General features: G+C 35.1%; 1 protein-coding gene across 1 annotated transcript in view; it reads left to right on the forward strand.

Moving 5' to 3' along the window:
• The window catches only part of LOC150101753 (uncharacterized), a 170,510-nt gene that overhangs the window by 89,845 nt on the left and 56,433 nt on the right, over positions 1-24,232 (forward strand). The window contains exons 4-10 of the mRNA XM_090401032.1: positions 3,608-3,937; positions 4,264-4,392; positions 5,741-5,862; positions 6,230-7,156; positions 8,732-8,829; positions 9,395-10,745; positions 22,452-23,302. Of these exons, the coding sequence (XP_090257158.1) occupies positions 3,622-3,937; positions 4,264-4,392; positions 5,741-5,862; positions 6,230-7,156; positions 8,732-8,829; positions 9,395-10,745; positions 22,452-23,302 (3,794 nt within the window). The 5' untranslated portion in view covers positions 3,608-3,621. The remainder of the gene's footprint in view (positions 1-3,607; positions 3,938-4,263; positions 4,393-5,740; positions 5,863-6,229; positions 7,157-8,731; positions 8,830-9,394; positions 10,746-22,451; positions 23,303-24,232) is intronic.

A 24,232-nucleotide genomic window follows, 5' to 3' on the forward strand; every position in this document is an offset into this window, starting at 1 on the left:
AAAGACAGATTTCTGTTTTTCTATGCATTTTTGTATCAATATTTGGGTACAGAAAAGGGCCTCTCTAGTACCAAAACCATTCCGAAAGCCGAATTGTGTTTCACTTAGAGTTTCTTCACTTTTTCTATAAATGCGATTCTGAATTACTTTCAAAAATATTTTTAATGTTTGGCTCATTAGACTAATAAGTCTGAAGTCACCACAGGAATTCGCTTTGGGATAGTGATAAATGTAGATTTGAGCCAATCTGATGGAAATTCATCACTTTCATATATTTTATTAAATAGTTTTTCAAGAAGTTTGATGTCATCTGGTTCGATTAATTTTAAAAATTCTTTTTGCACACCATCTGGTCCACTGGCTTTTCCTGTTTTACTTGTTTGTACAGCATTCTCTATTTCGCATTTCATGATTGCTGGTCCTTGAATGTTATATTTTATATTTATAGGCTTCTGTCTAGTATCATTGAAAAGTTCTGTTACATATTTTATCCAAATCTGTGCTTTATTCTCTTCTTCTAGAACTATTTTTCCATTTTCGTCTCTTAGAGACACTATTTGCTTTTTCCTCAGTTTTCCGGAAATTTCGTTGATTTTCTTATACAGATTGAAATTATCATGTTGTTTCTGAAGCAGTTCAATTTCAGTACATAAATTTTTCATCCAATTTTCCTTGGCTTCTTTTATTTTTTTCTTGATGATGTTATGTGTTTCTGTATACCTGGCTAGGTCTTTGTTTTTATACATTCTTCTTGTATCAATAAGAGAAAGAATCTCATCTGTCATCCATTCCTGTTGTTTTATATTATTCACATAACCTACTTCTTCAATACTTGTTGTTACGATGGCATTCTTTAAGCTATTTCAAAGAGATTCCACACTTTTATTTTCTTCTATGTTAATCTGTTGTAATCGCAGGTTAAGCTGTGTCTTGGCACTTTTATTTATGTTCGGGTCTTTCAGTTTTTCTACATCAATTTTCTTTTTCTTCTTTTGTGATTTTTTAGCTGATTTTAATCTAAGACGTACTTCTGCAACTATGGGATTGTGGTCTGATGAGATATCTGCTCCAGGATAAGTCTTTGCACTCTTTATACTACTGTGGAATCTTTTATTTATCAGTATATAATCAATTTGATTTCTGACAATATTATGTTGGTTATCTTGAGGCGATTTCCAAGTGTACAGTCTTCTTGGTGGAAGTTTAAACCAGGTATTTGCTATTGTTAGATCTTCTTCCTGACAGAATTGGACTAGGCGATCTCCTCTGTCATTTCTGGTGCCTAAGCCATGTTCGCCAACAATTTCTCCATCACCCCCTCTTCCCACTTTTGCATTGAAGTCACCCATCACTATGTTTATATCATGTTTCTTTGTTAGGTTTTTAATCTCTTTTAGGTGTTCATAAAACTCTTCAACATCTTCTTCACTTTTGTCAGCTGTGGGTGCATAAGCTTGGATGATATTTATGTTAACGGGGTTTCCCTTAAGTTGTAACAGCATTATCCTTTCAGAAAATGGAATCCAATTTATTACTGATTTATTGATTTCTTCATCTACTATTACAGCTACACCATGTCGATGTTTGTTCTCATCATTCCCAGAGTAATACATTGTCATATTATCTTGTTGACACTTTCCAGATACTGGCCATCTTGTCTCGCAAATTCCCAAAATCCGGATGGCCAACCTCTTCATTTCTCTTGTGGCATTTCTTAATTTGCCAGCTTCATACAGAGTTCTGACATTCCAAGTTGCAATTTTAAAAGTGGACACCATTTTGAGCCCGGAGATTCTTCGCACCCCTGTCCCATTTAAGGGACGCCGGGAACTTGGGGCCAATTGTAAGGGTTTGCTCGCCATGGTGGTTGTTCTGGAGATAAGGTAGAGCAGTAGTTTCTCCGTTTGCTTTCTGCTCCGCAGTATTACAGACGTACACAATATAATCATATTGCCATCTGCAAATCTCTGATCACAAGCTTTTCAGTCATCATTTGGCTTCAACCTTGTGTCAGTACTGACAATGCTGCTTCCCAATGTCAGGGGCGGTGACCCCAGCAGGTACTTATTTAATGGCAGCACTACTCGCCATGTCACTGAGTTGTCATTGGGCTTTGTGAGGTTTTAAGTGAGACAGAGTTGCCACCTCTGCTCCCCCACGCCCTGATAGCTCAGTCGCTGTTGGTCCACGGCTGCTTATTCGCCAGATTGCTCTGCTTATATCGCAGCTAACCTCCATATCTGAAGGCTGTTCCCCGATCCGCCACCTGGGGACGCACCCGGTAGTAGTCAGCTCTGCCCCGGGCTGTATATAGATATAAAATAAATGGGAAAAAGAAGAGACCAAGATATTTTAAATCTTTCTTCCTTGTTCTGTTATAATTACATATGTAAATTCTGTTCTTGTTTTATTATATTTATACTTAATATTTATACTATACCTTAGGACTTCTCTTTCACTAATAGGGGTCGCTACGACCTCATCTCTTTAAAATAATTAGTTACTTCAAAATATTCAGATCTCCTACAAGTCATTTCTTTTAACGAACTTATTATTGAATGTTTCTCGCTTGCCTTTCTTTCTGGTCTGTTTTGAAACGAATTAAAAAAAAAAAAAAGAGATAGAGAGAATTTGTAAGAAGCAAGGGAGCTGTTTTTACGATCAGAGAAAAAAAGAATACAAGAGTATTTCTCGCTGCGAAGTGATCAGCGATCATGAGCCAATAAGAAAACCGGATAAAATGTAGCTGTTTTAATTTTATCGATGCCCCCAGCATTAAAGTCGTCTTTTTTTTTTCTTTTTTGTTTTGAGTCCAGGATGTATCCATGTCGTTTTTTATTTTAATTTTTTATTTATTGCTAATTGAATTACTATCTTTGTGTATGAAGTTTCCGATCGGAAAAATAATTAATTAAACTAATTCGGAAATAGCAAAAATTTTGGCTTAATTAAAATTTCACCATGCATTTGATCGCGATTTAATTAAACCTGTTCTTAAAATAGTCAGAATTAAAATACACAAGTACGCTGAGATGATCATGAAGACGATAGTGAATGTCTTCATTACAGCAATTTAAAATTCTTAAGCAGAAAGTCCGAGTTCAGTTTTTTTCTCTATAAATATCCTTTTGTGTGCGATCACAAGAAAACTCCGCAGTCTGCTACACGCAAATATTTGTCTTCTTTGTTAACAAAAGTTAAAATTCATCTGCATGTGAAGTGACTCGCAATGACTTTAATTGTCATGGTTTGAACATCCATCCACGTGACTGTTTCGGACGCTTATTATGGCTGGTGCGTTTACTTTACAGAAGCAGAAAGAAGTTAATTAAATGTGCGATTAATGCATCATGAATGTAAATAAATAAATGAGTTATACATAGAGGTAATCTTAACTAAATTCTATTGAATCCCAAGGCAAACACAATTCGCGGAATTCAAACAAAAATTAAATGAAGTTGCTTCAAGAAAACGTTTCAAACACGCAGAATCTTCTACGATTAGCTTTTAAATTTTCCAATTTTATCTGAAAATTCTTTGTATATTTGTATTCTACAGAAATAAGATTTAATTCCCTCCCCCTCCTTTTTTTTATTTCTCTATCCAGAAACCTTCTTTAGGATGCTATCGTTACCATGGTTACCAGTTGTGCTGTTGACCACTTGGTTACATTTTAATCTCTGTCAGTGGTTATCACCGGAGACATGCGGATCCCCGGAGAGTTACATTTCTGTGGAAGCAGACGCGGATATCACAATCGGTGCTATCTTAGGAGTACATTCACCAGGTCGAGGGGTGTACGGATGCGGTCCGACAACGACACAAGGGGTAGAGGTGTTCGAGGTTCTTCGGTGGGCCGTTTCCATGTTGAATCAAAACAGTGGAGTGCTCAATGGACGTTCGATCTCGGAGTCCTTTATACCCGGAGTGAAAATAGGTAAGTATGTGCTTCTTTCTCTCAGATTTACTGTGATCGTTACGAAAGTTTCAAATTAGTTCATGTGTGATCAAAAAGTTTCCAGAATGTCCGCTAGATGGCACTACTGGAGTTAATATAGCGCTCCTCTGGTAGACGTAGCTTGCGTGCGATATTGACTGGATTCTTGGTATCATGATGAGTCCAGTTGTAATGGCATGGAATACCAAACAAATAACTTCAATCTTCGACAAAAACAATTCGAAAACTTTTGATCACACGTGATACATTCAAATAGAATGATAAATATAACAGAATGATAATGTTTCTGTTATCCCTTCCTGTAGGACTGAAAGCGCATGACAGTTGTGGACACAAGGAGGTGGCCATCCAACAGTTGACTGATTTGTTCCCGATGTTAGTGTCAGGACGTGATAGCTGTGAAATTTATTCTCCGAATACGTCCATAGTAGTTGGTAAGTGACTCGCCTTGTTCATTTTAAGGAATTTTTAACTTTTTTTTTTCGTTCCTTAACACACTCAAAGTGAGACCGAATTCTACATGGGCAATTCAACTAATGAATAAAGGGTGTTTCTAAATCCCCTTATATGGCGTTACTTTCGATACGTGCAATGTTTGTATAAAAATCTATATAAAAACGATTGTATAGGCTCTTTACGCAGTTCAATGACTTCATATTTTTAAGGCCTTTTCAAGCGAGACTTAAGTTAACAGTTTCGCCCAAATGTGCAGGTTTTTCTTCTTTCTGAAGTGTGTGTGTGTGTGAGAGAGAGAGTAATGCAAGCACTGTACTTCTAATCTGTTTCAAAACTTGGACTTAATGTACAATTCACTGTACTACGAAGTTAAGTACTGTTGTGTCATGACGTCATTAATTATCGCAATAGTTGAAAGTGGTAATTAGTATCTCTAAATAGCTGCTAATAGCTCTCAAGTCAATTTAGGTTTAAATTAAACTTTTACAGAAAAAAAAAAGAAAAAACACATAATAGACATGTTCTTTCTATGCCGCGAATCGTTTCATGTTATAAATTATAACAAGTAAACTACCCACAGCATATAAAACTAAAACGGAGCAATTTTTTTACTGTGAGATAATCTCTAAACATGTGGTTTAGAGACCGAAACGTGAAACTGGATTAAAGTACTTCACGCCTCCATTGAGCTAGGTGGTGTTTCACACCGAGCGGTGATAATCATCTACGACCTAAACACATTCATACACATTTTATGTCCAATGCGGGATTCGCTATCCAAGCAGACGATTTACAATAACAATAATATCAAAGTATACAAAGTTGCTCCTATTTTCCATTTTTATTCAAGACCGATTGCAGTAAACAAAATAGTAACATCGGACTAGGTGATGAAATCATTTATTTTGCTAACCAATGCATTTTTTAACTCAGTCGACCTCACTGTTGTTGTTGTTGCTAAGGAAAAAGTAATGTATAAGAAGAGAGTTGTTATTGCAATTGTCTAGTTGACATATGTCACTGAAAATGACTATGGTGGCCATTGCTAGACATCTGTAATCATTTCACGCAGCAGTAATTTACTAAATTATTTCGCCGATTTACCACGACTGCATTATTAGTATTATTATCATTAGGAGTACATCCTTCAGAAATCTTACACGATGATTCATAGTAGCTTGTTACAATTATTGCTAAAGGCGTTAACCATGGGCAGTGCAAATTAACTGACATGGTTTATGAATCAAAGAATTTAATATTTTTTTAAGCAACTGTTTCTTTTTTCGGTGAAATCTTCTGATTAGTAATTTAAATTGATCTCTTCAGGTGTCATGGATATGGAAGGAACCACTACTAACCCTCGAGTTGCAGAATCGGTGTTTGATTACGTCGTACCAGTAATTCCACTTAGCATGGACACGACGATTCTTCCCGACCATTTAGCCAAGGTGGGTTGAGAAACATTTCAGTATCATGAATATGATAAAGTCGGTAATATTAATAATTTAAATACTCGACACAAAGTATTTATATTATTTATTATTAATTATTTGCCAATTACGTACGGGATCTTTTCACCATTCAACAACCTTTCCAAACTAATCTGGAACTTTCTGGTAATTTAGTTACTTGAGCCTTAATTATCACCTGATGATGCTATTAAAAATTTTTTTTTTTTTTAAATTCAGATGGTATAAAATATCCTCTGATAGATTATTAATGATACTCTTTAAATTTCACACAATAAAAAAATATTTAGGCGTTATAATTTGAAACATTATCTTTTTTTTTTTTTTTTTTTTTTCCCTGTTGTAGGTTTTAGCTGAAGTAATCCACGATATGGAGTGGGAGAGGTTAGCAGTGATTCATGTAGATGACGAATACAGCGTTTTTGTAACGAAGCAACTGACCCAATTATCCATGAATGGCAAGCCGTGTCTTCTGTCTGTCCAAAGTATCCCAGATGTCGACTCCAAAACTGCGGATACCGATGCCGATCTTCGCATTTACAGGAAAATACTGACTACAATCAGTAGCAGGTTAAAGGATAATACGGGGGTTCTGGTTGTTGGGCATGGAGAATCTGTCTTGCGGTTGCTGAAGGCTATGGGTGAACTTCCGGACTTGGTCAAACGACTCCAGTGGCTTTTCTCTTGGGTTCTACCTCCCTCTGCCTTGATGAACCTCGGCGATGTGCTCAACAGTAAAAGAATTCTCTCTTTAGGTCCGTATCCAGGGAGGATTACTCAGCTCGAGGACCACTGGGCAAGACTCCAAGACTTAAGTTCGCCTAGCCAGTCCGAAGATGCTTGGTTCCTCGAATACGTTATGACCCGAAAGAACTGCCGAGCCCAGGGTATCTCTGGTCCGGTGTACGGCGACCTACCATTGTGTGCCAATCTGATCCTTCGTGATGCTCCTGCTGATGTGCTCATGCGAACCTCCCGTGCCCTACCTGTTCTTCACGGAGTCTTCACCCTTGCGCACGCTTTCCGCAAAGCATGGGAAGAAAAATGTCTTGGGACTTCTGGAATGTGCGATGCCCTCCGCGAGATGTCCCGTCGCGATTTTGTAGGTCAGTATCTGGAGCCGTTAGAGTTTCAGCACATGCAGGAACAGAGAAGTCCGCCGGAAGTTAGTGGGAGGAAGAGTGGTCGGTCGGAAGGAGGAGCGATGGAAAGTAAAAAAGTTGCCCTCATCACTTACAGCTATGATAAAAATCTCGGAGTTGACTTCCAGGCGGTGAGTATTTCCTAGTTTATTTTATTTTATTTTTTCGATAACGTAACAGTATGTACGAGGCATTGTTTTATTCTCATTTCATTCTTATGTTTATGAAACTGCTGAATAAACTGATATACCGTGTACGAATGTTTTAGGATTCGCATACCAGGGGGATGGTTATTGCACAGTATTCTTAAAGAAATATGATTTAATGATAGATTTAATTATTTAATAATTCTCTAAAGAGAATTATTAAATAATTTCCTTACGAATACTGCGCATAATATTGCAAGAGTATTTATTCTGTTTAAGAACTCATAAACGAGAGGATGACAAATATGTACTGCTTGAATTTCAAAATTGATGGACAGCTTACAAAGACACCCACTTTTGCCGAGTTGCTTTTATATTACACTAAAGATACTAACTCTGTATATTTGTCTTTCATTGCTGCTTTTGATTAAAGTTTCAGTAGCTTGACGAACCTCTGTAGGTCATTCACTTTCTATGATGTCCTTGTTGGAAAGACCTAAGTTCAAGTCTCGTGTTGGAGATGAATTTCCTGCTCTACTGAGACATCATGACATTGGAGGCATAAAGTGGCTCCAACAGTTTTATATTTGGTCTAAAGAACTTCCTATTTATATAAAAATTAATAAAAGTAAAAAAAAACTTTAGCGATAGTAATTATTACTCGAATTCTGCTGTCTTATTTTAATTATCCGAATGTCAAAATGATGACACGAGTATTTTGCATACAGTGAATTAGGGTATTTTGTTTTCGTCTATTTTCTTCATTCAACAAATAACTTATTTTTATTTATAACTTATTTTCACAGCACCGGTAAATTCAGGTGTACAAATGTTACCAACTCTGACAATTCCATGTTGCAAATACGTTTTGCTGAAAGTTGGTCTTATTATTAAGGCTCAAGTGCTTTATGCAAAGTAAGAATGATTTTGTCCACAGATGATGTGAAGTCGTGATTTGATACTTGCTTTCAACAACTGCCAAAGAATTATTTTTATTTCGCCATGAACTATATATTCCCCAAACATAACTATCTGGATATTCAACATTTTCGCACAGAACCGAAGTGACGTCATCTTTTTCAATTTTTTGTAGCCAACTGGTTGGTGGGTGGGTGGCTCATTAGCAGTAATATCTCATCAGAAAAATTTCGAATAGATTCTTTGAACCCCATTTTAAAGTGGGATTCAAAGGTACCAAATTCATTTCAAAGTGGGGTTCAGCTTACTAGATTTAATTGATATTGTTTCTCATTTACCCCCCCCCCCTTCACTGATTTCGTATCGAAATTAAACTGGGCAATCTATCCTGTACATTACTTCATGAAAGGAATGTGCACTTCCCTTGAATTTAGTGTTTGTCTCCATTACACAGTCACGTTGAAAAGAATTTAATTTGTTAAAATGAAACAATATTTTGTGGGCGTGAGAATTCTAAAATTTGTTGCATTATTGCTCCCATGCTGTCAGACGATGTAAAATGAATGTTTGATGTTATTTTTCACGAACTGCACTTCTTCTACAAAAAAAAAAACAATTGAGTTTGCCACTTTCCCTCCCTAGGTGATGGCTTATGATTCTCTAGTGGCTGAAGTTCTGGATCCGGCCTTCAGATATCGACCGTCATCGTGTCCATCTACAGGATGTAAAGATTGCATGAGGTAACCTCTTATGTTTTAAGTAATTGGAGATTTTTTTTTTTCTTATATAGGGATCCAAATTGACATTTTAACAATATCAGACTTCCAGTATTAGCTGATAAAGTAAAACTAGCAGTAAGTGTAGAAGACGTGGATAATTCAAAGATTCATGCCCAGGATGGTATTTAAACTCCATTTCCCATAAAAAAATGATGCAGTTGTCAATTATTCAAAGTACTGATTAAAATATAACCTTTTAATAAGCATTAACCAATCTTCGTCCTTCTTGATTTTATTAAGTTTGCGTAATCTCTGGAAGCATTGACTTTAAGAAGAAAATGTTCAGAGAAGTATCTGTGCCTTAGGAATTCAAGTAAACAGTTAAATCACGGATAATTTACTATAGAAACAGCAAAGATTATTTTCTTTTTTGTTATTGTTATCGATATAACATAAAGTTGAAACTCTGTGAATACATCAGCGGCATGTTCCCTTTATTATATATAACAGAAATTAGCTTCGTAATGAATTCAATTAAAAAATAATATCATTCGAGTACTTAAAATAATTATTTTTATTCCTCCAGAATTAGACAATCCAGACTGGACACTGAGGACCTTGCCGCTTCAACCAACGGTCCCATAATCATCGGTAAACCGGAAGATTTATTGATTCCACTTTTGTTACCAATGTACGAGAGCGGAAGTAATCCTCTAGACTGTGGCACCACCGTTAACCCATCGGCCGTGCAACATCTTGAAGCAGCTTTGTGGGCCATCGACAGGATTAATGCTAACAAAGATCTCCTACCCGGTATGCAGTTAGGGGCAGTGGTCATCGACACCTGTTCTTCTGCGCTGAAAACCACCCAGAGGGTTTCAAGTTACATCCAGGAAGTGGAAGAGGGAAGCCAAGTCGATATTACCGCTGCACTTGCCGCCATTACATCAACTTCTGCCAAAGAATTTTCCGCCGCTCAAGCATTACTGTCACCTTTGAACATCACTCTGGTTGCAACCAACGATATGCATCATCTGTCCCAAGAGTCACTTAGTTTCCAAGTAGATCTTCCATTGGAAGTTAAGGTGGAAGCTTTGGTCGAGATTCTCAAGTACCAAGGATGGATATACATTTCGGTAGTGTATGACGAGGAAGACGATGACGAACGTAGTTTCAACATATTTCAGAAAATCGCCAAAGAAAGTGGTGTCTGTTTCGCGTTGGAAGAATCAATCAGAAATAAGGAAGAAGAAGAAGATATTGATCGTGTGATTACTAAACTGGTGGCCGCAAAACAACAGGGAGCTAGAGTGGTTGTACTCTGGACCTCTGACAACGGGACTAGATCTTTTCTGTTAGGACTTAGACGAGCAGCTAACTCTGGCGCCATTCATCCCGGTGATTTTGTTTTGTTGATCAACAGTCAATGGACAGATTATCCGTACCTTGTCGATAATTTAGAAACCGAAGTTGCAGGGGCATTGTTATTTCGACCTCGTTTAGATGATGTCAAAGAATTTGTGACTTACTACCGACGTCTAACTCCAGATAACAACAAGCGAAATCCATGGTTCGAAGAACTATGGAAACAGACAGGAAAATGCGTCAAATGTACAGAAACGCCACCTAGTGACGGTTTCCTTCCCTACGTGAAAAACTCTTTCGCTACGAACATCATACAAGCGGTGTTAGCTATAGCTGAGGGTGTAAGTCGTTTGAGAAACGAATTTTGTTTAACAACCAAAGGATTATGTCCACAACTGGTACAGCAACCCAACCTTCGACAGTTGATACATCAATATATTCTTCACACGGAGTCAGCTCGCGTTGATCAAAGAGACGAAATGTTCACATTTACTAACGGAGGTTATGGAAACACACCTGTTCAGATATTCAACTTTAGAAGAAATGCAGGAGGATCGTTTACTAACCAGAAGGTAAGATTTCGAAGTTTTATTTTTTCCAATTTTGATAACTTTTTTTTTTTTTCAAAAAAAAAAAAATTCGCCATACTGTGGAAGGTAAGTACAGATTTATTCTACAATTAATTTTTCAATAACTTAAAATAATAAATTCAACGAGCCTAACTATGACTTTTAGACTCTTTTGCATTTTATATTATTCTTTTTAAAAATATTTTGGATCCCTATTCGTTGCAAAATCACGTAAACAAAATAACATCCCTTATCTCTCACTCACTCTGTACATACACGAAGTTTTTCAAATTTAAACAAGCAGTTTGTGTCAGAAGGCTTCATTACTATCGCTTTCAATTACTTTGCAGTGTTAGCTACTCCAACAGCTCACACAAGACCGGTCGTTTTAGCTTGCTGCTAAAAATAGCCCCCATTGATTCCTTACTAAACAACAATTAACCCAGGCAAAAGAACACGTGTAGACAATTTCTATGGTTTTATTGTAGCAGAGAAAAAAAAATCAAAGTAGGTTATGAAAACTATGCCATTTAAGAAGAATGTATACAAATATTTATCATTTTCCTTACTAGGCTAAATGGCAAACTTGTATTGTGCAACGATATGTTAGCGCAATCGCTGAAATCAGCAAGAGCTGTTTTTTCGTATTCATTTTAACGTATAATGCAACCATGGCTTTGGGCATGATAGAAGAAGGTCGTTAATAAGTTGAAAAAGGAAAATTCGCAAATGATCTACGAAGGAAAAAAAAACTATTGTAACATTCGGAGTGGTACGCAAGATCTATTGGATAATAACTTTATTCTCTTGCTTCAGCTATTCTTGCGAGTAAATTTCGTCACACCAATGACTATGAATATAAAAACCCCGATTTAGCTATCAAACTACTTAAGCTTTTATATTTTTTAGTCCAAGGTCGGAGGTTTATACATATTGGAAATCCCTGCGCTTCAGTATATTTACATAGTGATTTTCTTTTTTCCTATTTAGACTTTTTTATTCAAGATATTTTCGATTATTTTAATATCACTCACCTTGACTTCCCTCCTTCCACTTTTATATCTTTGAAAAGGTTGAAATGTTTTCGGCCTTAACCTCAAAGAGCAGAATATTTTCGGAAGCTGATTCGCTTTACGTAATTTACCCAGTGCATGCTCCTTACTTTGGCTACATCCAGAATAAATATTTGACTAAGAAATTAGTAAAATAATCAATACAACATTAAATTGCACAAATACCTTGACGGAAACTCTTAATTCGAATATTTTCCCGTTGAAGCGATTTAAATCGGAAGTTTACTAAAGATTTTTATAGTGATTTGAATTTACCAAATTGAAGAACTTTGAGAGTGCTAATCATTACAGCAAGGAGTGTTAGTATTAAATCAGGAAGTATTCTGTTCAATCATCTTCGCATTTGATTTTGACCTTTTTTTTTTTTTTGTTTGTTTGTTTTTGTTTTGAGATACGCCAAAAGTGATGTAATGGAAAAAGTGCAAAATTGGGTCATAAAAATCAAATCCTAACCATGAATCGAACTTAGACATACTCAAAATAATTGAGAAAGTGAGAGACCTTTCAGTACGATAGTATTTTATTATTTGGCGCCTCCGCAGCTCAGGTGATGTAGACCAGCCCTTTGGTTGGAAAAATTGAGTTTAATCCCGTCTATAACGTGAAGAACCTTTATCAGATATTTTCAACCAAAAATAGTTAGCAAGAAACTCGGGTTTTTCGCCCCTCCAACAGGCCTGGCCTGTGAACACACACACGGATCTACAAGCGTAAATACTTGATCTTAGGTTTTGCAGCAGAGAAGCAGCATGCATTAATGCGTTGTATCCCTGATCAGGGAACTCTATCGGCCTAAGGGACGGATGGGTTGAAGAAGTTTATTTATCCCAAGACTGACGTTACTGATATTTTTCTGGATGGCTGAGGCCGCATCCCCTTAATTATGACGTAGAGACTCATTGAGAAAAAAATGACTACGGAGATTTGACTACCGCGCGTAGCTTAGTACAAACCTCTTTAAAAGTTTCCTTCATGCAACATTTTGTGAAGACATTATTAAAGTATGTATTATCATTATTAATTTATGATGGGAACGTTCTCTGTGAATTAAGGAACTGCACACGATAATTAACAGCTTCGTTATTCGTAGTACTTCTATAATACGAGTTGCTTCGGCCGTTTGTTAAAACAGCATTTTCTTTAATAAGTTTGAGATTTTGCATAAACAAAATTGAACCTTCCACTGAAGTCACTTCCTGCTATTTTAGAGTAAAGGCCAAGTGTTCAACGAATCCTTGAGCTCAGCATTGTGCTGAATTAGAATCATCATTTGTATACATTAAACTAGAAAAGGAAAAAAGAAAAGAAAGTTAAATGTTGTAAAGAACCGGGATGGATTACACTGCATTTCAAGCATGAGCAAGGTACATGTTACAGATAGAATATTCATACACACACGCGCGTTTTTCTATATCACTTTTAATTTTTTTTTTTATTATTTTAGGCATCAATAAATTTCAAAAACAGTAAATGTATTATTAATTTAGAAGTCTTTGAGGTCTAAATAAAAAAGTATAAACTAACGGATATTTAATTTTAAGAATAATTCACCCTCTGGTCTCAAAGTTACATAATTATGGTGCTGACTGCATGATTCAGGGACGAAGTTTTTTTTTTTTTTTTTTTACAGTAGTACGGATCACTAGAAGGCGACATCAAGGAGTTCCCATTAAGTCAGTCTATCTTGGAGAAATGCTTTTTTTTTTTTTTTTTTTTTTTTTTTTTTTTTTTTTTTTCCTCTCGCGTCAGGGTAGAGTTAAAAATCAGCAATCAGCATAAATAAGAAGAGAACAAGAAATGCTTTATTTATTTGTGTACTCAATTTTTATAAAACGTTTATGAAAAAAAGACATTATTTTTAAGTTAATATAAAATATGAACTTGAAATTGTGTTTTCAAATAAAAAAAAAAGTTTAGAATCATAGAGCTGTATTTCCATGACACACGCGTTGCTCATAATATACCCAACACCTGTTTATAACATCCACAAAATTCAATCAAAGGTAATTTATGGATAGTACTTAGAACTTATTCTTGGAAAGATTATTATAAAGCAAAAGTTGTCTAAAAGATCAAGCAGAGATCGGAAGCTAAACATCAGAAAAACTCATACGTAAGCACTCGAATTTTTTTTTAAAAAATGCATTACCTCCAATTTGTAATAATGATACAATGATTGGAAGAAATACTCTTTTTTTTTTAAAAAAAGAGTAAGCTGACTGATCGAAACAAAAGGAAGTTTCAAATCAAAGTTAAAAAAAAAAAAAATCCAATGACCTGCTTCGACATTTCGCAGTTTCCTTGTGGACTTTCTTTTCGACATTATTGGCCCATGCTGAAATATTGTTGAACGCTAACTTCATATAATTAGAAGATTGCATTTGAAGTTTGTAAAACAGGGCATTATCATATAGATACCATAGGTTTAAAAATTATAGTGATAGCAACCTGTCAGGTGACGATCGAATAATAAAGGACTTAATTTTTTGAGAGTACTTGACTCAAAAATAATATACTAAAATAATAATATACTTGTTCAAACACGTCATTGCACACTTCAGGTCACCAGTCTGTGGTTTACTGAGGAAGGGGGAGTCGATCTTAATGCTTTTACAGACCTGTTATTGTAAATCAACGTGCCAACTAAACAACTCCGATAAACTACTGTGATAAGAGTCAGTATCTGAATTTAAAAAATTACTGTTGGCTAGCGTTTAAAAGCCAAAAAACAGCAAAGCAGTTTTTTATTATTAAAACGTTAATCGTATCTGAACGCCATCTATCGAAAAATCATGAAAGTAATATATTAATATCGACCCTTTTGTGTTATTAATACACCTATTAATGATGCGATATGGTTGGATTTTTTTGTGTACTCAGTTATTTTAATTACGTAATACGTTGTTATTATTTTTAAATTATTTTTCCTCTTTGTATATAGAAAACTAACTTGCAAGGATAAATTTAATTTAACTTTGCAAGCAACGCATCGTACACAACATACACTTTTAGCAAATTTGTTTAATAAAGTGTATTGAAGATTGTATTAGGGGGAAATAGCATCATGCAATTTGTAACAGTTGGAGAACAACCTGACTTAGATTCAAATAAATAAGTTTCAAGAACTGAGTAAGCCATATTTACTTAGCGATTTTCTGGAAAATACATTCTTCTCTCTTGATGGGATACATTTCCATTAGTGAACTTTCAATTTTAAAATTCTCTTTTGCTTAAAATAAAAATATATCAGCATATTACTTGTATACTGAGGTCTGTTCTCGATGCTATGTATGGATTTAACATAGAATTTCTACCATAATTGTCTTATGTAACAGTTCTTTAAAACGTACGTGATAGCAGATATGCCCGTTTCCGTGACAATGATAGCTTCTGGTTACGTTTACCAGGTGGCAGAAGTGGTAGTTCAATTTAACTTGTAGCAGGGGAGCGTGTGTGTGTGTGGGGGGATACTTTTGCCATCTGCTGTATTATGTTTCAATGACATCTTAACTGAGTGTGTAACTGTAAAGGCTCAAAAAATACATGTGAATATTCTAGTAAATATATCATGTAAAACAAATATATTGTTATTTTTTATTTATTATTATTTTTTTTTATGAGTGGGTCTCTTCGGAGGGTGAAGAAAACTGAGATCAAAACTAATTATCTTTTTTTTTTATCTACGTGGAAACAAATAATTTGTCTACTTTCGCTAACGAAGTGTTGTTATTTACGTTATATGATACTGATGTTACTATGGAAAGCAATTCTTTAGAATATTTTAAAATATTAATTTAATTGCGTAAAAAATAACTTTCAATTTTTTTTTATTAAAGTTTACAGATGTTGAAGTAAGTTTCGCATTACTGTAAAACCCACAGACCTTCTTAAATTCATTTGTTCGCAAATACGTGCTGCCTACGGTCGGACGAAGTTTGACGAAATTTAGTTATTGAAATATTTCCTATAATGTGTTCAGCTATTTCAGTTTTGTTGACGTCTAAAAAATTTTAAAAGAAATTCTATGCTACGATATTGTAGCAAAGCTCTAAGCTAATATTCGACATGTAATCCATATATGTAATTGCTCTAATAATAAATGGCATCCATTATGATTTTTTTTTTTAATGGCAAGTGCTATGGATGGACAGAAAGTTCGAGGAGAACTAAGGAACATCTCGTCGTCATGCCTAAATCGAAGAATCATCCCTCAAAAGGCACAATTTGCCCGTCATGTAGGTGGCGAGATTTTTTTCCTCTCGAATTTTCCTTCTACAATACAGGCAAACCAGCTAGAAGAACACACGTAGTTGACGGAAATAATGCACTAGCCTAATAAACTTAGAAGATTCGGTGGTAATCCCAAACAACAACTTGATCCATGGGTTGCAAGAGAAAATGTTTACGTCCTTATTTCCGCTTACAAAGACGGCATTGTATAATTTTTTGAGAGAGATGAAGAATTTGTTGCACAACATTTGTATAAAGAATTTCAAAAATACGAGGAAGAAGAAAAAGTAAGAGCAGAGTTTTAGTATCGTAATGTCACGTACTTTCAGCTTATATGCCTTTTAGTATAATCACCTGTCACTGGATAACCATTTTCCACATTGCTAGCCATGAACTTCCCTGAGGGGTGGTGTTTTTAAATATCAGCAGGGAATCAGTCGTGAGGCAGAATTCTTACAAATTCTGCTGCCCGATTTTCAGGAATTATCATACAACAGAACTGATAACAATAAATTAAAATATCTTCATTCTGTTGATTCCCTTTATGTTGGAAGAGTGAGCAACAGCACCGTCTGCTGACCATTGAACTCTTCGAAACAGTATGCCGAAGAAGAAGAATACTCCAGTTATTACAGGCAATAATAAGCAGCATCATGAATTCTTCAGCATTGGATAACAAGTCTCATCTGAAATCTACATTATCATAAATGTGGCTTCAAGATGTCCTCCTGTCAGGTGTCTTCTCCCTCCAGGAGATTGACACCTGGCAGTCAATCTCCTGGAGGGAGAAGACACCTGGCAAGCAGAGAGGCTCAGAATAGGACATGGTGGAGACACATGGCAGTCAATCTCCAGGAGATTGACTGCCATGTGTCTCCACCATGTCCTATTCTGGGCCTCTCTGCTGCATTCCTCATATGAGAGAGAGATCCATTCTTCTATATTTTTCATCCACTCCAGTCTTTGTCTTTCCCTCAACAGTTCCTTCGAGAAGTGTCCTTTCTAGGCAGTTATGTCTCAGAATATGTCCGAAATAGCTGACTTTTCTCTTTTTAATTCCTTTTTATCAGGCTCCTGTTTACGCCTACCATCTCTAGTACTTCTTCATTTGTCTTTTTGTCTTTCCAAGATATCCTCATAATTCTTCGCAGCATCCACATTTCAAAGGCCACCATTTTTTTCAAACTCAGATTGGAGAGTGTCCATATCTCTACTCCGTATAATAATGTGGCCATATGTAACATTTGGAGATTCTTAGTCTTGTTTTCGGATTTAATTCTCTAGATGTCAGTAGATTTTTCATACTGTAGAAAGTTGACCTTGCAATTTCAATCATTTTTCTAATTTCATCTTCTGTCCTGCCTTTCTCTGTGATTAAGTGTCTTAGGTATGTGCAGGGAACAGTTCATAAGTTAATTTTTAAGAAACAAAATTTTTATCATAAAAACAAAAAATTCTTAGAATGATCAATATTAAAATAAATAAGGCCGGATACACCGAATAAAAATTTTTTTAAAAAATGTATATTGTCCCCTCTTTGATCAGCCGGCTGTTTACAATTTTGCAGCGAGAGCAGACTAAATGCTGTCCTGCAGAATGTTGTGTCTACTGCAATCTATCTAAAGTGAAACGGTAAAAGGTTTTTATGCGCAGAAACGAATTTTCGTACAAAACATTTGTTGCTAGTTTACCAGTCATATAGTAGGCTACTGATAGTAGCGCAGTGCCGACTATTATTTCGTCTCTGTGTTGTGTTGTGTAATAATTTCTTGTGGGTATAAAATAGAAATGGAATCAAAAATTTTAAAAAAAAGTTATCCGGTGCACAAAATCGTAAACGTCATGCTGTAAAAGAAGCAGATATTAAGAAACAAACTGGGGCTCTTAATAAATTTGTTAAAATATTAAAATATTCTGATGCAGATTGTAACCAACTCGATACATCAGAAATTAGAGTTGAAGAACCATGCATATCATCCAGTTTTCATGAAAGTACTATTTTTACTATTGAACAAGATAACAAGACGCATGATTTAAGTGAAAAACAGTTAGGAGGAGATTTAGTTGTAGTTGACCACGAAACTAACACATTGTTAGTCTCTGTAAATTTTGAAGATCCAGGTGAATGGGAAAATATTGATGAAAAATTACGAGTTGTTTTAATTGAAATGGGGCCTTCAAAATAAAAATATAATATATCCTAGAGATACATATGGTCCTAAATTTGGCGACACGTATTATAATGGAAAACGGGAGCTCGTGCCAAGAACATGGCTCATTTATTCCGAAACTTTAAATTCTATTTTTTGCTTTTGTTGCAAACTTTTCGCACCTACTGAATCAACTGAATCACTTACTGAGTCTTATAGAAGGTTATAACGATTGGAGAAATGTAAGTACAACTTTACATAGACATGAGACTAGTTTAACTCACATGAAAAATTTCTTTAAATGGAAGGAACTTGATAAAAATTTAATAATCAAAACTACTATTGATTGCCAGACTCAAAGCATGTATGAAATGGAAAAGAAACATTGGACGAGAACGCTTGATTGGACGAGTTTTTTAGAACACTTGATTTAAATTATAAAATTCCTTGGTAGCCAAAACTTAGCTTTTCGCGGATCATTTGATAAATTATATGAAAAGAATAACGGCAATTTTTTTAAAATTAGTCGAACTGTTTGCGAAGTTCGATCCCATTATGGAAAAATCATGTTGAAAGCGCCCTACATCGAAACAATAGAGTACACTATTTGAGTAAAGACAGTCAAAATGAAATATTGGAAACTTTAAGTAACGCAATCAGGGATACAATTTAATTATCAATTCGAAAATCTAAATATTATTCCATAATTTTAGACTGCACACCTGATGCAAGTAAAACAGAACGAATGACCATTATAATTCGCTTTGTTTCCTGTGACAATGGAATTGTCAAGAACAGGTAAAACTTTTTAGGTTTTGTAGATATATCAGATTCCACAGGACGTGGTTTATGTGCAACAATAATGGAACAACTGGAAAAATGGAACATTCCCATTGAAGACATGCAAGGTCAAGGGTATGACAATGGGGCAAATATGAAAAGGAAAAATATGGACTCCAAAATTTGCTTTCGAACAAAAATCCTCGAGCGTTTTACGTGCCATATGCTGCTCATACTCTAAATTTAATCATTAATGATGCAGCCAAAGTGAATGCAGATACAATTAGTTTCTTTGCAATTATTCAAGAAATATACAATTTCTTTTCATTCTCTTACAAACATTGGGCAATCCTTTTAAAGTTCGTAAAAAAATTAACATTGAAACAGTCATCAGAAACGCGATAGGAAAGTATAATTAATGCAATCCGCCCTCTACGATATCAGGAGAAATTTATGATGCACTTTTTGAAATTTTAAATAATGAAAATTTTTATAAAGAAACTCAGCATGAAGCACAAACATTATGTGCTAAAATAAAGGACTACAAACTTATTAGCTCTCTTATAACTTGGCATGATTTACTTAACAGAATAAACCCTGAGTAAAATGCTTCAAGACAAAAATATGAACATTACACTTGCTTTAGAATTTATCGAAAACTTAAAAATATTCTTACAAGAGATCAGATACAAATTTTAAAGAGGTTCTAAAAACGGCAAAATAACTGAGTGAAGAGGTGAATGGAGACAAGAATTTAAAACTGGTACGGAAGTTCGATGACGAAAGAAGACACGACAATTTGACTACGAGCATCATGACGAAATGCCACAATCGCCAGAAGATAAATTTAGAGTGAATATGTTTTATATGCTTCTAGACGTTGCAATGTGTTCGTTAATAGAACGTTTTGAACAACTAAAAACATATTATGATAATTTCAATTTCTTGTATAGATTACTACAATTTAATAACGAAGATTTACGAAAAAATTGTGACGATTTAGAGATTCTCTTGAAGGACTGCGACAATAAAGACGTAAATGCAATAGAACTATATGACGAGTTATGTGCTTTCTGGGATATATTTCAGAAGGATAATTTAAATATTCAAAAGTCCTTTCGATATTCTTAATTTTATTGTGTCCAATAATTTATCTTTCCCTAACTTTTCAATTGCTTTAAGAATACTATTAACCTTACCTGTTAGTGTAGCAAGCGGTAAACGTTCGTTTTCCAAGTTGAAATTGATTAAAACCTACTTAAGATCAAGTATGTCACAAATACGCTTGTTAGTTTGGCGTTAATAGCTATTGAAAATGATATATGTGCGGAATTAGACGTTAAGAACATTATTTCTAATTTTGTGAATATGAAATCAAAAACCTTAAAATTTTAATAAAAAAAAATTCAAGTATATTTATGTAATTTAATTTATTTTCTGTTATTCTGTAAAGATGTTATTTTTTGAATACTTATATTAAATGTTATAATTATTTCTGAATTCTTTTCTTATTTTCTCATCTATCTTGAGTTTCTTTTATTTTTCTAAAAGATAGTTCCACTTATAAAAATTATTAAAAAAAACTTTACAAGTTACTAAGAATTTAGTAACTTGTAAAATGCGAGAATTTTTTAAACTTTAGTTCAAATAAATTTTAACTTTAATTAAAATTCATTTTAATTTTGTTAGCGATTCGGGTCGGTGAGAAGGCTATAATCTCTGTATCATTATATTCAACGATTAAAGTGAAGTGGCTTTATCAAAATTTGCTTTAACGTTTGAGAATTTTTTGAATATTCGGGTTTTTAACGATTATCCTGCCTAGTCAACACCCCCAGGTTTTTTACATTTAACGAACCAACGTGTGGCTGTTCTGTCAAAATTTATTTAAGACATTTCAAATAATTTACATGTTTATTATCGTAAAAAGACCACACACACGCCCGGATCGTTACAGGGGCGCTTAGATAGAAATTGCATGCGGGCGGCAAAGACCCTAGCGCCGGCTCTGGGTATGTGTATGTTTGCACCTATTCTAATTTATTTCCTTTTATATTGATGCGTATTTTTGGTATTTCCTTTTCTCTTGAAATTATTATGATTTTTATCTTTTTAAAGTTGAAACTGAGGCCATACTGTTCGCTGTGCTTGAGGGTTTCCTCTATAAAGAGTCTTGAGGTCATATTTGTTTTCAGCTAGAAGAACAGTGTCATCTGCATATCTTAGGTTATTAATATTTCTGCAGCCTACAGTGATTCCTTTGAGGTTACTAATTTTATTAAATATTTTTTTCTGTGTACAGGTTAAACAGAATCGAAGACAAGACACAGCCTTGTCTCACACCTCTCTGAACTGGGAATTCTTCTGATGTCTCTCTATTTATTCTCAAAGATGCAGTCTGTTCCCAGTAAAGATTAGTTATTAGTCTAATCTCTTTTCTGTCGATGCCTATTTTTGAAAGGATTTCAATTAATTGCTCATGTTGCACATTGTCGAATGCCTTTTTTGTAATCTATGAAGCATTTGTCTTTTTGTCTTGAAAAACAAAAAGATGAAATACATCTTTCTGTTTTTCTAGATATCTTTCTATGATGGTTCTGACGTTGAAAATACCTTCTCTTGTACCTTCATTTTCCTTGAAACCACTTTGTGTATCATTTATTTCTATGTTTATTTTTCTTTTAGTTCTTTCAAGAATAACGTATAGGAGGACTTTGATACTTGACTGATGAGGCTGATTGTCCTGACCTCTTCACATCTTGTAGCTTTTGTTTTTTTGGGAATTGGAATGAAAATTGAGTGATTTGGGTAGGAATCCAGTCTCGTATATCTTATTGCATAAATTTGTTAGAAATTTCAGTCCTCCTTCATCGAGAGCCCTCAACCATTCTGCCAAGATATTATCTATTCCTGCAGCTTTATGTGGTTTTAGTTTTCTGATGGCGTTTTCAACTTCACAAAGTAAAATGGGTGGTCCTTCTAAATCAGTCTGTTGGGGAATATTATTTCTTTGTTGTTCGTATAATTTCCTTGTGTATTCAATCCATCTTTCCATGATTAGAATATGATGTTTTGAGTCGCTAATGACACTTGCATGATTTACTGTATTTGTCCTGCTTGTCATTTCTCTGATCTTTTCATAATTTCTCTGTTTCCGTTTTCTAGATGAACGATGCAGAAATAGTGACACTGGTATCACCGCGAACCACACACACACACTCACAATCTGAGTTGTTGACATTGTTACTAATAGCAACGTTGCTGTTATTTTTTCCCTTCAGCGCCCTAATATTATTTTTATTTCTGAACTGTATATGCCCGCTATAATTAGATTTAAATTATTATTAAGTCACAACATATGAGTACAGATAATAGTAACATAATGATTCGCCTATTTTACATTACTTCGGACCATCCTGTACGCAGCGTAAATCGAGGTAAAGACTTTAAACTCTTTTTTTTCCCTTTCCCTCTAGGTTGGTTCCTATTACGAACGTCTAACAAACTTGGTGTCCATGGTAACGTACAATTCGCAAGGCGAAGAAGTGGGATTAGAAACTGTGGTCTCTGAGTGTACTCAGAATTGCGTTAAGTGTAACAGAAGGACCATGGACTTTCTTGTCATTCAGTCAAAAGACGATCTCTACGTAGCTGCAACACTCGGAGTTCACACGCATACGACTAACCCATTGGAATGTGGTAGGCTTCTTCCTTCTCGCGGACTTCAGGCTCTAGAGGCATTTTTGTGGACCCTCGATCAAGTGAACAGCAACAGTCGTCTTCTTCCTGGCATCAAACTAGGATCTATCGTGTTTGATACCTGCAACAGCCGTGAGAGGGCAGCAAGAGATGTGTCCAATTTCTTCAGTACTTCTCTGTCGCCCATGACTGAAGAATCTCGCCTGCCAACTCCAGAACAAGTAGTGGGAGTTGTTGCTGGAGAAACCGGAAATGTAGTTCAACCTATAGTTGACGTAACCACCCCATTACGAATCGCCACGTTGGCTCCTCAAGCTTCGTCCACCAGTCTTGCAGATTCTTCCAAATATCCTTATTTACTCCGATTAGCACTTCCAAACAGCGTACTTGCCGACAGCTTGGTCAGTTTGCTGAAACATTTTCGGTGGAACTACATATCGCTGCTGTATACCAACGACGACTGGGGTCTTGGAGATGTCTTCAAAGCATTCCGGGAGTTGGCTGAAAAACGTGGCATTCGCTTGGCTATGACGGAAAAAGTAGAGAAGACCAGCGTTGATAAAGGAATTGATAAAACGATGGCTAATATCGTTAGGAAATTGCAATTAAAGCAACAGGAAGGTGCAAGGTGAGTAGATAGCAACTTATTTCTTGCATATAATAGTTAAGATCATGTATTAAAATGCTTTTGTATAGACTATTGTAAGCACACGTAAAAAATATGCTTTGCTATAACTATTTTCTAGATTAAATATCTTTTGCCTGTTTTCTAACCAAGAAAAATGCAATAGACATTTATCTGATTTACCTTTGCTCAACTAAGTTCATTTACATCTCTCATAATTGGTTTCCATTTCGTTGGTATTGTTGACTTCATTTGTCGATACATTATATCCGTTTGTTTCTATATTTATAAATGTAATCAATCATTCCGAGTTGGTTTATTTCGCTTCTCATGTTAAGTATCCTACCATATAATAATCTCGACTTTGATAATGGGTTATATTGTCTATATATTATAATAGAGCTTCCATTCCTATTTTTATTATTATTTTCTGTTTTATTATTCCATTTACTTTTTTATATATATATATATATATATTTAAAAATTCATTCTGTATTTTACACAACTAAATATTTGAATATATTTATTAGTCAATAATTTTCACTGCATATTTTGTTTCTAGTGGAATCATTTTGTATTTTCTTGGGAAATTTCATTTTACTCGTATATTCTTCTAAAGTGTTAGTAGCAGTAGTGTGGCCACTAAGAACCAGATCAAGATAAAATAAGGAATCGTGATGCGATTGGTTGTTCAAATGATGACGTCATTGTGTGTGTGACGTCATGAGTTTGGAATTTTTCTGGGGACAATCTGCATGTGTGACGTCAGTTCTTGTGTTTTGGTTCACGTATGGAATTGTAGGTGATGGTACAGATAAGGACTCGTGGCGTGATTGGTGGAACACTATGAACCAAATAGTGGTAGGGTGAATGGGGAAGCGATGCCTTTGTGCGTGTTGTTATCAGATGTAGATAAGTGACGTCATTTGTTAG

This window comes from Typopeltis vanoorti, chromosome 11 (genome assembly GCF_054136105.1).
Source record: "Typopeltis vanoorti isolate ZY-2024b chromosome 11, IOZ_Tvanoo_1.0, whole genome shotgun sequence".
Taxonomy (NCBI): domain Eukaryota; kingdom Metazoa; phylum Arthropoda; class Arachnida; order Uropygi; family Thelyphonidae; genus Typopeltis; species Typopeltis vanoorti.